Here is a 15,874-nt window from a genome sequence, read left to right as displayed (position 1 = left end):
GTTTCCCCGGAAATCGATAACACACTGTCTCGGTTTACTGGTGTGTTGCAACACAGGCAATCTGTGCTTCTACATTTGTTAATAAAGCCCTTTAAAATGTTCACGCAGCTTAATACTATTACATTTCAACGAGTTTAAAGTCCTCATGTGACGATTCATTTGACTTAATGATTGGTAGAAAACATATTAATCCATTTCAACTTTGATTAAATGTGAAGTGGTTGGGGCGTAGAAAGGCATTTAAGCTGAGCTGCACAGGCTGTGGGAGGGCTCGTGATCTTTAATAACTCTTGTCGGGACAAAGTGACATAAAGAGGGATGGTATTTGAAAGTATGGGAGCAAAGGGCAGCAAGCCGTATTAAACAGTCGGAGAAATGGTACCAAGAGAACCTTTGCAGCCAAGGTTCTAACCTTGGATTTAGCTTGTCTAGCCATCTTTGTTTTTCTCATTATCATGAGCGGTGTGATATCCTCAGCCTCTAAATCATCTGATGGGTTGAATGCAAAATCTGCTTTTGTCTTTTTGGCGAGCCCTCAACACTTTGTGCATGCCAAGCTTGAAAGTACGAAGCTATTGCTCACGAGGACGCGGAGAGGCCGGGGGGGGATGTACGAAGGTACCGCCGTTAGGCCGCGATAAGAATTACAGCTTATACGGAAACGCTCACATTTCTCATGAGAGCTGCCATTAGTTGGTTTTATGGAAAAAATTAATACGATCTGTATTGCATTTTCCCCTACTTGACCCTCCCTGACTGCCGGCGTTGAGCTTGTTAGCACAAAAACAGCAGGCATACGTCCCGCTCTTTCTTTAACTCCGTTGCTTTTCCCTCTTTCGCTGCAAACACCAATTAAATGCTGGTGTTATTTACAAGTCGCTGGCCTTGTGGCACCCTCATTGGAAGAACACCTCTCAAGACGGACTGAAAAAGAAAAACCCATTTCCTTAATTAATCACCTTGGTGGAGCGAGGTCCGTGTATCGGCAACAGTTCTCAAATGAAGAAATACACAGACAAAAGCATCCGTTTTCTGCCCTCCCTCGCTTCTCTCTGCGCCTCCAGCAGGCCACTGCAGCCGTCTGGCTTTCAGAAACTTCCTGAAAGTTTCATATGCATCTTGTTTCTTAGTTTTTTTTCCAAGCACTGTCACTGCTGATGGTCAGGTAGCTGATAGCCATCAGCTATGTCGACGTAAATAAAGAAAATAGTCTTTGAGAGAAACAGGATGTGACTGGGAGACAACCTGGGAAACATTCAACAACGACAAGAGTCATATGATGCTGATGGCTACGTAGCTTAGCTGATAGCTACGATGGGCTAGGGAGGAGGTGGCGAGGGGCCACTTGAGCTTCTTCTCCACCAGCAGGAACAGCAGCGTCAGCCCACTTCTCAGACCTACGCATCCTCTTTCCTTTTCTATGCTCTGCGGACGCTAAAAAAAAGAAACTAGTCCTTGAGAGAAACAGGATGTGACTGGGAGGACATTTAAGAACCACAGATGAACTTCCTTCTTTTCCTCGTTAGCTGATGGCTACGTAGCTGATGGCTACGATCGGGATAGGGAGGAGGTGGCGAGGGGGCAGCAACTTCTCAGACCTACGCATCCTCTTTCCTTTCTTACTCTGCAGTGCCCGACAGAAAGGAATTAGGGGATGTGTGTGTGTGTGTGTGTGTGTGTGTGTGTGTGTGTGTGTGTGTGTGTGTGTGTGTGCGTGTGTGTGTGTCGTCGCTTGTGGACTGGAAACACACCTCGAAGTCTCAGAGCAAATGAGGAATGCGGTCCTTTACATTTAGCATGTGGTGACCTGACATAATGGGCAAATTGTTTGTACAAGCCCGTGTGTGTGTGTGTGTGTGTCTGTGTGTGTGCGCAGCTCATACAATACAGTTGTATCTCATCATTACATGGAGCGACAGTGTCAACGTGAATAATTGAGGGGGTTAATGGCGCATATTAACAATGAGTCACGCAGTCTGGGGACGTTCCATCTCAGCTAAAAGGAAAAAACAAGATGTGATTCAGTGCGTCTGTGCTTGTGCGTGTATGCATTCAGGTGTGCGAGTGTATGATTCTCCAGCAGACAGCCCGGCCAAGCGGCTTAGTGTTAATCTAAAGAGATATTCTTTTATCAACACGAGCATATTGCAGACATTTGGAGATGTGGTGCGGCGATTACATTTTGCTCTTTTTCCCGCCGCTCCTCTTTTCCTTTTTTTCTTTTCCTCTTTCAAAAGTCTTTCAGTAAATCATAAAATATGTAAGGGTCCAGATTTATCAAAGGCGTCCATGTGAGAGTGGGTGCGTGTGCTTCTCCTCTGCCTCTGCCTTCAAATGGCCTAATCCAGAGAGGAAGATTGATAGTAGTCTGGTTAAGATTCCATGATTGTCGCTCTCGTACTTTCCGTGAGGGCGAGGTGCCAAAGTGGCGATTGCGGGGAAAAAGGCGAAAAAGCACAGAAGTCACGGCGGCATTAAAGCCCAGCACAGCGCTCGCTTCAGGCTATTGCCGCTCAATCTCAGGAGTTGTGACCGGAGACACCCTGGTGGCCAACGGGCTGGTTATACTGTTGTTGTGTTTTTTATTTTGGAGGAGCTTTTCAAGCTGACCTTGTTTTCCAAGAAAGCAGGTAATTGGAAGCAAAAGCTTCCAAAAAACACTCAAAAGCTAAAGAGCTGCGAGTGCTTTTCCCTGATTATCTTGTAATGGTTTTAAATGTGCTGAGCATAATCGCACGCCTCTTCTACACTCACCGCTACATCACTCCTCCGAATGTCACATTGAGAGCCAGCGGGGGGTGAGGGGGGGATGGAGGTGGGAGCAAAAATGAGCCGAAGGGAAAGAAAACTACACAAAACATGCAAATTGCCATACACAGAACCGATAACAGCAGAGATGATTCATTGCTCTGCAATACTTTAATGTCTTTTAGACTAACAAACTATTCCTTTGCTTTAGTTGTGAAGATATACTCTCTTTGACTCCAAAGGGTTCTTGTATTTGAACACTGCCTCTCACATACATCTATACGTACATACGTACATCTATTAGATATTATATACATAGCTTGAACTGCTAACCTTGGATTGTATGCATTTGAGATGGATTTGCGTGGTTTGTTTCTTATATAAACAACAATATTCTGTTTGTGTCTCTTCTTGACGGAGTTGCGCTCTCTTTCAATCACGGAGGATGCCCTTGCTTTTCTATCTTGGCTATGCTTCACCGTGTAGCATGTTTTATAGCATGTTATTCATCAACATTAGCGCGCCGCGTTCACATGCATTAATAACCCTCCCCGTGCGCCGCCTTTTGTTAATTGGACGAGACGTTGGCGCCGGTGCCAACGTGTGAACATCTTCGTTTCGCTAATCACATTTCGCAGGATCTCGACCTCTTTTTGTCCTTGAACGTTGTCTTTTTCCCTTAATTGCTCCATTTTCCGACAGCAACTCGAGTCCCAGATTTGGGCTGCTCTCAGCCTATAAGCATACTGTTTACCATATGGTCAACTTTTATTTCCTTGTAAATGAGCATGTTTGTGCACGAGCAGATGCGCGGCAGGTAGGATTCAGCATTGTTCGTGGCAGACAGCCATGCATATGCATGATTTATACCAAACTGTCATGTTCATGCTGGGTGATTCAATGTTTCCAGACGTGAACATCAGTTTCGGATGATTCTGCAGAACTCCATTTTCGTCACTTTCATTGCCAAAATGTTTGGGTTTTTTTTTTCCCTTCTGCGATATCTGCGTATGCTCCAGCATCGGTGAGGTTGGAGACTGTCGGAAAGGTCAGGAAACGACAGCGCTCGGTTATGGTTTGCAGTTTCGTAAACATGGAGACGTTACTTCTATAAGTCTGTGATATTTGGGAAACTCTGCTCGACCGTTGAAGATGAATGTGCTCCACGCTACACAACCCCTGCACCCCGTGCGTTCTGCATCATCACACATCAGGCCTGCACTCCCAGCGTTGGTATTAACATTCATACAAGTGTCTTCCAGCAGGGATACTGTGCTGCACTCGTAAATAAACCCAAACGCAGATTGTTTGTCGGCATTAAATCTGTTTTTTATTCCAGGTTAATTACAGCAAGAATGAACGAACGGCTCTTCTCGTTGCTAAAAGAACCGTTTGAGCCATTAGCATCCGCGGCTGATGTTAAACGGCACGGAGGCCTCCCTCCTCAAATTAAAAGGATGCTCTCGTCTACTGCAACCTGAAGGACACATCCTCCCATGTGTCGAGGGGGTTTCAATGGTTAATAACTGGCTAGGAAAAAAAAAACACACGTGGAGCACTTTCATCAAATAATAGCCTTGACACGCGTCGCCTTTAATTGCAGCCCGGCGCGAAACCCTTTCATTTGGTCCGTTTCCTGCGATAGAAACACGTGAAGAACTATTCACAATATTGTCCCCGATTACAGTTTTGGCTATTGGCAACAGTTAGAATAATAGATGCAGTAGAATATAGCCAGTAATGAATGGGGAGGGTGAGTTATTAATCATGCACAGGTTTCCTTCCATTTCTCCCCACGGTGAATAACTTGTCACGTTGGACGAGGGAAGTGCCTGAGGCTCTCTCTCTCTCTCTCTTTCTCTTTCCCTCTCTTTCTCTCCCTCTCTTCTCCATGCGGGCGCACAGTTAATGCACAAACCTGCAAACACAAACAGTCCTCCCTAATTACTCGTGCTCTCTCTCTCTTTCTGCTCCTTCTCACTCTGTCTTTCTTTCCGTCTTCCTTTCTTTGAAGTTTAAAAAATTAGAGTTGAAAGCAAGGTCAGTGTATTTATAACGTTTCCCATCAGAGATTTATTATTTTTCGGGGAAATGTGGCACACATAAAAAATAAAAAAGGGGGGGATCATTAGCCAGAGAGGACATGAGTTTTTTTTTTCTTCTTTCTTTTGAGTGGATTCAGGCTGAAATCTGCCAAACCTGAAGAGAGAAAAAGATGCTCATGTATACTGCGGATGGTTATATTTCACTGTGAACGGAAATTAGTTCTGCTTTTGGGGAAGTGTATCAGAGAAAAGAAATGAGAAACAGAAAAGATGAGAAGGGAACTTCTTCGAGGCGTATAGGTCTGGTCTCCTGTATGGAAGTGAGTGCACGCCTGTTTGCTTTTTTGTGATCTTAAATGTGGGTGTCTATATAACATTATTCACGAAAAAAAAAACCCATTCATGGGGGAAAAACATTAGTAGAAAGTGCAGAGCATCTCCATGGAATTCATCCATTGTCGCAGCAGTGAAGTGCTTTTCAAGTAAATGCCCTTTTCCACCATTATTCCTTGAAGTTTGACCTATGACTAAGATCACATCTCTCTCTCTCTTCTTGTCCCTCCTCTCCTCCTCTGCTGTCAGCTGGACACAAAGCGCTATATATATATATATATATATATATATATATATATATATATATATATATATATATATATATATATATATATATAGATAGATAGATAGATAGATAGATCCGGCCCTTTAAGACACATCACACTTCTCTCCTTCACTTTTCCTCATCTCCTCCCCCCTCACATCTTCCCTTTGCTTCCCATTTACTACAGAGGTGGCAGGGTTATCAGAGTATGAGCACTTTGTTTTTTTTCTCTGCGCTTGGTGAAGGATTAATCCTCCAGCCTCACATCCTACTCAGACAATCAAGTTTTCCCACCCTTCCCAGCGTCGGTTGTTTTTGAGGTGGAAAAAAAAAAGAAAAGCCAATTGGATTCTTTGTCACGTCAATAGAGTTCCTCCTTCCTCCGAAAAAACCAGCCGCCCGCCACCCCCATCTTCATCCTGGCTCGGGTCATTTGAATACCTCTGTGTGACTTCATTTAAAATGCTGTTTGGCACGATTGTGAAAGTCTTGTCAGTTGATATTAGAGAGATGGTTTACTTGGGGATGTGTGTGTGTGTGTGTGTGTGTGTGTGTGTGTGAGAGAGAGAGATGTTAGAGGGAGGGATGCTGTTAGTGATGCTGTACAGAGACAAAGCTTCAATAATAACCTCGCCGGAGAAACAATCAGAAAGAGACAAACACTGAAATATTGTTTCTTTGAAAACATGGTCGATACGGAGGGGGAAAAGGGGGCGGCGGCTTTGTTCCAATTCAGCGTCTCAACTTCCATCAGATTTCGATGGCGTGTGAATTCCCACGCCGTGCCGCTCTCGTGAATATGTTTACAACTCGGGAAACTGTGACATGCGTTCAGTTTGAATATCCTGTACTGTGTTACTCCCACAGTCTGCAGACGGAACAATAACCTTGAAGTCAACGTTTTTATTGGGAGTAAGTCAAGATGAGTCTTTAGCGCTCAGACCCCCGAGGTCCTTTTTAGTCGATTTTCTCGATTTGACAAACCCTTTATGGTTCAAGTAACCATATGTGGTCACTTCCGCACCCTGTACATAAGACGTCTTTCCCTGCTGTAATCCTGTAATCTCCCCACTGCGGGACTAATGAAGGATTATCTTAACTTATTTCTTGCATTTTTTAATATATTTTGTTTTCACTAAACAGGCAAGGAACCATATATGGTAATTTGGTGGATGTGCATTTTTATTATGAGTATTATTATGTCCTCCAATAGCGCTGTAGGGTTGACATTTTAGTATTTAAACCTTATAAAGGGTTAAGACACTTCCACATAAGATACATATCCATGTTTTACATCAGGAATTGCAGAACAATCTCAGCTCTGTGTATAAAGAGGCAACATTGTCATAAGGCAAAAGTGTAAAGACAAAATATGACTTTAAAGCTGAAAAACAGAATCTCAGTTTTTGGAAAAAACCTTCACACCTGTTATAAAAACATAACTGAAGCCCTAATCCTTCTCTAAGACGAGGTAAAAATCGTCCAGGGCGAAGACGTACCGCCATATGCCGCACCATATTTATGCGATGAGTTATTGCGACGATATAAATCATTTAAAGACGTAAATATTGCCGTACCGCCATGCAGCAGCTTCATATCGGCACCTAAACTAAAAGCTACAAAACTGTGAGCGAGCCTCGCTGCCACCGCCGGCGCCCACAACAGGACCACGCCCAGCGCGTTCACTGTGGTCGGGCCACTGAGAAGCTTTATTGGAGCAGTCGGGGTTTAAGCACCACGTTTATGGACAAATTCACAACAGTTGTTGAGCTCTGGCCGAGTCTGTAACTCTCCACGCCGGCCCCCTTTCTTTTTTATTTTCTTCTTTTTTTTTTGTGCCACTGATTGCGCCGCCGTTGACACTTTTAAAGCAGGTAGCCCCGACGAGCTTTAATGGTTTCCTCCTGCCCGACCCCGCTGGTTTAATGCGCAAATGACTCGGACGGACCAATCAAAGTGAGTGGAGGTCCGTGTGGTTTTAATCGCGGCAATTACGCTTTAATGCGGGACCACGCGCGTGCAGGTCAAAGCCGTGCGCTCTGTTGCCAGCGCTTTGTTGAAAGATTGACAACCTGGCACATATTTCACCACCTCCAACTGACTGACGTCAGGAAGAGCCTCGGGGCGCCACCGCGGCGAGGGCAAGGGAGCCCAAAACAATCGCTAAATAACGCATGGCGCGCTGCAGACGAGCTGTTTGATGTGTTTTAATTTTTAAGAAAAGGCCTCTAAATTATCTATTCCGTCCCACATCGGCTGTACAAACATGAAAACACAGATTTGATATAACATTGTAGTGGTGAAAAAAAGCCCCCTATGAAATACACATTTCCTTTAAATAGTGTATTTATAACATTGTGTAGCTCACGATCAACATCTCAGAACATATTTTCTTTTTTTCTCGTTTTTTTTTTTCGAATTTGTGAAGAATTCAGCGTCGTGAATCCTATAGAAATTCATTGTTTGCAACACCTGGTGTGGTTTGGAGAAGCGTTGTTACCCTGTGGGTTGGTGCAGCGGGACAACGGCGCGGTGACATCGCGCCAAGCGAAAAGAGACAAGCGAGCAAACCTTCCTCGACTTGCTGTCAAGCCGATGCTCAATTATCTGCAGATGGAGCGTCTGAGACGGAGGACTCGTGGAAATCATGGGAGCTTCGTTTTTCTTTTTTTTTTGCACAGATTGTTGGCGGCGGGTGTTTTTTTTCTTTCTTCGCCAGGATAAGCATAGTTATTAGAAAATAAAGACATGTTTTCCAGGGGAAGCGGTTGCATTGGAGGCGTGTGATGGATAATATCCACGCGGCCTTCCGCTGGCTCATCAGGTGTGTGACCAGCAACGTCCAATCAGAGTCCTGCAGGTGCTCAGCCATGAGAAGAGCACGGGACACTTCTCACTGTCAGTCCGGTGAAAACAACACGGCTTGCTGCCACATTTCCCAAAAGCCTCACGACTCCTTTGCTTTATTACCGCTGTCCATTCTTACATTAATATTTAAGTATTGACAGAAGCATCATAACCAATAAATTACACAGCAGCGCTTTTATAAAGTAACTAGTTACTTATAATTAGTAACTAGTTACTTGTGACACTGACTAGTTCTGTAACTAGTTATTTTTTTAATTAGTTACTTTTGTAATTAGTTACTTTTCTAAATAGTTACTTTTGTAATTAGTTACTTTTGTAATTAGTTACTTTCCCAAATAGTTACTTTTGTAATTAGTTACTTTTCCAAATGGTTACTTTTGTAATTAGTTACTTTTGTAATGAGTTACTTTTGTAATTAGTTACTTTTGGAAATAGTTACTTTTGTAATTAGTTACTTTTCCAAATAGTTACTTTTTAAATAGTTACTTTTCTAAATAGTTACTTTTGTAATTAGTTACTTTCCCAAATAGTTACTTTTGTAATTCGTTATTTATATAACAATTTTTTTTAAATAGTTACTTTTCTAAATTGTTATTATTGTAATTGGTTACTTTTGTAATTAGTTACTTTTGTAAATAGTTACTTTTGTAAATAGTTACTTTTGTAAACTTCCAAAACAGCAACGCAATCCATATTTTTGTGTCAGCAACATTTTGGCAAAACTGTGTTCATAAAATGTAACGAATGACGACTCATATTGTAGAAATGTAACGGAGTAAAAGTATAGATAATAGCTGCAAGATGTAACGGAGTAAAAGTATAGATAATAGCTGCAAGATGTAACGGAGTAAAAGTCAAAAGTATGCACTATTATTTTTACTTCAGTAAAGTACAGATACGTAAAAATGTACTTAAGTACAGTAACAAAGTAAAAATACAAAAACAGTGAGTGACCTCCAGCTTCTTTCCCAGACAGTGTGTTGCACATCTAGCTTTCCCACCCTAAAGAAATGCTGATCTTACACACACACACACACACACACACACACACACACACACACACACACACACACACACACACCAGAGTTTAGATGAATACCTCCGCTTATCGCGAGTTTAGATTTGCCCGCATTCTGCTTCCCGGAGTCGTTGATCATTATTTGTGTTTCGGGGCTCATATCTGACGCCTCATCCCGACCACTTCACACACAGTTTGTGCAAACAGTGATGTCAGCGCCTGCGTCCTTCATGATTGATTGCATCCTCGCTGCTGACTCGCATTAAAACTGTAAAACTGTAAGACTGTAAGACTGTACCTCCTTAATTCGCCCTTTATCTCTCTCTCTCTTTCACGTTGTTTGTGTGGGCGTGGGAGCAGTGGGATGGAGGAGTAGATGGAGATCATAGATGCAACTGCTCCGTGTTAATTTGAACATCTGTGTCAAATACACACACACACACACTTAAAAAAATAAATACAAATTTGCCTCTTCATTTTCATTTTGTGTATAAAAAGCTTTTCTGAAGGTGTGTGAAGTCAGGATCGGAGCCAAGTGTCTCGCGGTTCCCCCGTGTGACAGTGGAGGCAATCTGTTTTCATGAGCTCGGGTCCCAGGGCTGGAGATTAAATTGCTTTATTTGGATCCCGGGTTGAAAAAGTTTTCTGTAAGTACCTCCGAGGGCTGTAGCAGCGTGGAGGGAAAAAAAAAAAAAGAAAAAGGTTCTCAAAGCTTTTCTAAACTCTTCCTTTCACTGAGAGAATCAAGGTCAGCTTGTGTTGGGTGTTTAAGCTCTGCTCGTAGCCAGTAATGGATGCTATGGGAGCAAAGCAGCTGGCGTCGCCCCGTCTCCGACTTGAAGTGTGTTTCAACCGGAAAGATGAATTAAAAAAAACTTTTCAAGCTATGCAAATAAAATTGCAATAAAATGTCAGTTGGCGAGTCATTCCAAGCCAGGCTCTGAATCTTAAAAAAAAAAAAAAAAAAAAGGCACTTTCCTCTCTCTCTCTCTCTCTCTCTCTCTCTCTCCCATTTCAACCTTGATGTCATTTCTCCCCTCGTGTCTCCAGTTCCTGCCAACATCTACAAGGTGTCAGAAGACATCACGGTGAACGAAGGCAGCAACGTGACGCTCAGCTGTTTGGCGAGCGGCCGGCCGGACCCCGCCATCAACTGGCGGCTGCTCAACCCCTCAGGTAGGAACCGTCGAATCGCCGCTCGTTGCCGTGTGTGCGTCAGTCCTGAAGGTCTCCCGGCGCGGGAGGCGTCGGCTTTTATCATCGTCTGTAACTGCTGAGTCGGCCGAAAGTATGCGTCGGAGGCAGTGCGTCAGATGAAAGCATACATAATGCAGATGTTGTAATCTGAGCTGATACGATCATTAATGTCACCAACAGCTTTTTTAATTCCACTTTATAAACTTTATTCAGGGCGAGCACTTTTCCTGGCGGCTCGATACAATCAGGACTAATCGCAGTAATGTTTGTTGCAGTTTACCACAAATGTCACCTGATGTTTCTCTCACAATCAGCGAGAGACACGCTTTACTGTGGTGGAAGCCTCAAGATCCGTTAAGGATGAGTTAAAGTTCAAATAAACACACTTTATACCACTTTCGTGATCATCAGATTCCAACATTTTTCTCAAAAATATCACGGTATTCCTTTCTTTAAAAAATTTTATTTGAGTTATACATTGCCGCAAACTAACAAACAACAACATAAATACAAAATAACACATGACAGCATAACGACCATCTCTACGAACAATCAGATAAGGGCAGAAAACACACCAGAAAACACATAAATCCGACATAAATCATCCTCCTCTATATTGAACCAACTATAACAATTATATATTGGAGGTATTCCTGTGAATGTCGTCCAGAAAGTAAAGAAAACAACCAGGAAAGCAGCCGAAGCAACGTGTATTTCCATGATTTCAATGATGTTTCATCAGCCTTCACCTCATCAGTGGGCCAAAGCAGCACTGACTGATGTCCACGTGAGTTATCGTGTTCATCTCTTGGTCTGATGTCGTGTGACAGGAGACAGAAAACGGACGAGCAGAAGTGACGGGGGGGGCGTCTCAGAAAAAAAAAAAAGTTCACGGGGAACTCGTCAAGACGTCTTGAATCGGATTTCCATCCATCGCTTTCTGGAACGCGTCCGCACACTTCAAACGAGGCTTCATCTTGACCTTCTCCCTCTGCACAACCTCCAGTTTCGATGTGTGCACGCGGGTTCATTATTTGTTCTCCCAACCGCCGCCATCACACACACACAACCTCCAGTTTTTAAAGGCAAGGCACAGAGAATATGATGAGACATTATGGCCCAAAGCAACTCTGTATTGGTTTTAAGCAGCATTATATTCCAACTGTCTTGATGTACTGTATTTATTTATATATATATGGATACAAAATAGTTGATTTCTGTATCGTGAGCAGTAGAAATAGCAGTAGATCCTGCCCACATCTGTAAAATACTGATATTTACAGTGACAGCTTCATTAGCATTAGCTGTAGTGTGTGTAACTCTCCATGTGTTGAGTCTCTTCTGTAACAAGTCATCATGTATGATGTTTGTACATGCTATCAGAGTGTGTGCAGGCTTCTCTCCCTCTGTGTGCATTCAGTCGCTGCAGCTTTGGCTCTTACTTTCCAATTTTAGAGGAAAATAAATAACGTCTCCCAGCGCTGATAAGCCTGCAGAATGATGGATGGAGATGCTCCAGCTGACAATATCTCAGTTTGATAAGCGCTTTGTGCAGATTGAAAAAGCCGTTCTGTTTGTATGTCTTTATCAATTACTGCGCCGGCTTCTCAGCGCTCCAGACATCAAATGTTCCATCAAATATCGCTGCCGCACCAGAGAAGCTGAACAACTCTGGATGGGCGTCTTTTTGTCTGTTCGCGTTGAAGGAGAGTGATCTGTTCATCGTAACCCCGCGCGCCGTACGGATCCGACGCCACGCGCCACGCGGCGCCGTGGTGCAAACTTAAAAAGCTTCCCGTGAAACCTGAAGTTGAACCTCACCACGTCCAGGTGGCTCAGTGTGGGGGAAAAGCCCCTTTTGCTGGTTTTACCAGCTTTTGTTTTCCGAGGCATACGGACCAGAGACGTGGATGTACAGAGCGAAGGAAAAACAATGTGCAATAGGCCTTCCTCCCTCTGCACGGTCTGCACAGTGGCTTCCATGAGCTAGCTTTTCTTTTCATTTTTCTCTCCTTCAGTGTTTTGTTTAAGTCGTGGGAGGACCACCTTCCTCTCGTCTTTGTTCTTCCCTGAAGCGGTGGAACAGTGTGACAGAAGGAAAAGCCTGTCAGCTCCTGGCAGGATGGGATTTCTGAAAGTCTACAAAGTGGCTCCAGAGACGGAGGGAGAGGGCGGGGGGAGGAGGGGGGGGTCCCACACCGCAACTGTTGTTATTGTTTGTTGTTGTGGTAGTTGCTGTTGCGCGGGTGTCTTTTTCCCCCATAATCCATAAGGAGGGGGGGGGGGGGGCTGCTGAGAGAGATAATGATGTCTGGCTACCTGCGGTCTCGCCGCTTCACGCCCTCGCCTGCCTGTAGCGTCGCGCGCCGCTTCGCTCAGCTAGCGAGACTCTCAACATATTGCCGGGGCCGCAGATGTCCAGGAAGGAAGGGCCCGACCGAAATGTGAGACTTGAGTACACTTCTGCAGGCCGGGGGTTCAAGAGCAAAGTGTCCAACTTACTGCAACGCATGGCTGTTTCCCCACGTTTAACTGGAAATTACCTTTATTGTGGTTACTTTGAAGCAGCGGCTTTGCGCCACGGACCAGTGTCGTAAATATGATGTAATGAATAGGACGTACTAAAATTATACGACCGGCATAAAGACTAATAAGAATAATAAAGTGCTTAAAAATACAACTCACCAGTACGCCGAACGGATTAGTGGGAGCTCTGAGCTCAACTGCTGTCGCTGGTCATCCATTCATTTAGTCGGGGAGGTTGTAAAAAAAAAAACTCAGACGGCGAGAACATTCTTGATGAATGTTGTTGACGCTTTCCCAATCTTCCAGCGCCTCGTATTATACGTCATCGTCAAGGAGCTCATCAATCCCGTGCGACTAGACTACGACTTGATTATGAGTCATAGGTATGATTGCCAAAAAAATCCATCCGGAGCTCAACCGTGCATAACCACGTGCATACGCGTCTTCAGATTGATGACTTTGTGCAGGAAAGTGTGAAAATCCAATAGTGCGCACACCCTCAAGTGACAACATTGTGTCTAAGATAGACACACACACACACACACACACACACACAGAATATCGTTAAAACAAGGGCGCTAATAGTATCTTCTTCAAGCCTCCAGATCTTTTTTAACTGTAAATCCTCGTTCTCTACTGATGATTGAAATAAAAAGTATTTTCATGGCCTTCATGTGTGAACAAACCCGGCCTTTCTGTTTGTGTTGACACCTTTTCCCATTCAGAAAACCTCGTGGGAAACTCTTCCTCAAGAAGCGACAGCGATAGACAAACACTTCCTGCTGTCCTGCAGCTCGCTAACATGTTTGAGAAGCTCTCATCCTGATGCTGCTGCTCACGCTAACAAAATAAAAAAGCTTTGTCTCCAGAGTCTCTGACTTTAAAGCGGAGCTGGAGAGTTCTGCCTGGACGAATATTTAAGATTAATTATTATTTAAGATGTTTTTACTGTCATACGCACAGATAACAGACTGTTATTCTGTACAGAGAAAAGCTTATTCTGCCCAGAACACAGAATTACAATAAGCTTAACGTACAAAATGAATGAATAAAAAATAAGGCACAAAATATTTTTAAAAAACAGTATTCCACAAAAAAATCATAATAGTATTGCTATGATAAAAAGTATAATAGTATTGCTCATTGTATCTTTAACATATGAATATGGCTTTGTAATAAAATGATAGTTTGATTATTTTTACTAAAAACATTAATGAGAAAATATTTTTCTTTTATCCATGAAATGTTTTGACACATTTCATTAGATTTTTATTTTTTTTAATTATTCCAGCATTGTAAATACTGTATTTCTGCTTTCCTTAGTCTTTTATGATATTCCAACAAACATGTCGGGGGTTTTATTTAAAGATGAGTTTTAGCAAACGCTGATTTTCTGACATTTTATAACCCTGACAATTCATCAATATCATAAACAAATCAAAAGTCACATTTTCGCACACCGAAAAGTGAACGCTACACCGTAAACAACTAGGAACAAAAGCACAGTAAATAACTGCAGATTTCACAGCCATTTTTTTTACAGTGTACCGCTGTGTTTCACAGCAGGTTCCCTGTCGATGCACGCAGGTAAAACACGGTCGCGCCACAGTTTGACTTTAATTTGCAAACATTGCGAAAAACTCAAACTGCAATGTATGCTAACGTCGGTGCTCAGGGAGCGAGCACAATGCGTTTGCTTTGAAGCAACGTTTAAAAAAACTAACCGCCGTACCCAAACTGACAACCTCGCGAGTCGTCAAACTGCAGCGTGTAGCTCGTCAGCTCTCAATGAAACAATCATCATCTGTAAAACTTTGTTTCCTCCAGAGGTGAATCCTGAATCCTGAAGCGACCCCGGACGCCTGCCATCACCCGACGATGGAGTCAAACGCTTCCTCGTCCTCGCGGTCTCCATTGGTATTCCACGGCAGGATTTGTTTAGGAGATAGTTAATCGCGGGGCTTTTTCTCAGGGTTGTCCACATCGATTACAGCTGTCGTCTGTTTTCCACGGGCCCATCTGAGCTGAAACTGCACTTTTTCTCCGCTGCGCGCGACCTCGTTCCTCTTGCTATTGTTGCCTCCGTCGCTCAGTTATCGAGACGCTAATTAGATTATAACTGACGTGTTTGGTTTCTCAACGACGGAGCGGCATTCTGGATGGATTGAAAGATTAACTCAAAAGCGCATATACAGTGCTGGAGATGTGTGTGTGTGTGTGTGCATAATTAGACTCCATCACAGATACTGTTTGTGTCATTGAGACACAAGGTCAGGCTGCTTTTCTTTATTTCTTTATTTCTTTTTTTTGCTTGCACATCACTGAGCTACATTTGTAATTAAGGGATTGTGGGACTGAATGAAATGAATTCTCCCAAGGTCTCGTAACACTTTGCCAGAGAGGAGGGGATTTTTTTTTTGTTGTTGTGTCGAGACCACAGAGAGCCATCAGATGTAACGCGGCGATGCCGCGGCTCGGTAAATATCACGGCCCTCTGAGCGCGATAAAAGATGACAATGAGACAGCGGATACTTCATTATGAGTAAGGACGTGGACTTCTGCGGGCAGAGCAAACAAGGTGCTCATTAAAGCGGTACATGCACCGGTTCACCCCAAACGCTCCGTGTTTGTTGTGCGGAGCTCGCTTTGCAGATAACAAAGCAAAGTGTAACAATTACCACCATCAAATATAATCGCCTCCGTGGAGCCGAGTGTGATTTATTAACCCTTTTGCTTTCATGCACTCAGGAGGCGAATCCAAGGGAAAAGAAAGGGTCGCGCTACCTGACCCGCTTCAAGGTCCCCGCACTCGAGAGATTACGGCGCAAATATGCCCCCGTCAATTTTGTCGTCGCAAATTATTCACGCGGCAGA

The 15,874-nt window shown here is 43.5% G+C and overlaps 1 protein-coding gene across 3 annotated transcripts in view; it reads left to right on the top strand.

The window, feature by feature from the left end:
- The window catches only part of lsamp (limbic system associated membrane protein), a 533,915-nt gene that overhangs the window by 497,923 nt on the left and 20,118 nt on the right, over positions 1-15,874 (top strand). For all 3 annotated transcript variants that reach the window (XM_068584595.1, XM_068584594.1, XM_068584593.1), the window contains one exon: positions 10,328-10,453. In XM_068584595.1, the coding sequence (XP_068440696.1) occupies positions 10,328-10,453 (126 nt within the window). The remainder of the gene's footprint in view (positions 1-10,327; positions 10,454-15,874) is intronic.

Source organism: Clinocottus analis, unplaced genomic scaffold (genome assembly GCF_023055335.1).
Source record: "Clinocottus analis isolate CAN_PGR_092001 unplaced genomic scaffold, fCliAna1.0.p SCAF_2, whole genome shotgun sequence".
Taxonomy (NCBI): domain Eukaryota; kingdom Metazoa; phylum Chordata; class Actinopteri; order Perciformes; family Cottidae; genus Clinocottus; species Clinocottus analis.
The sequence above is the reverse complement of the archived record's forward strand: the minus strand, read 5'-3'. Positions and strand labels throughout refer to the sequence as shown.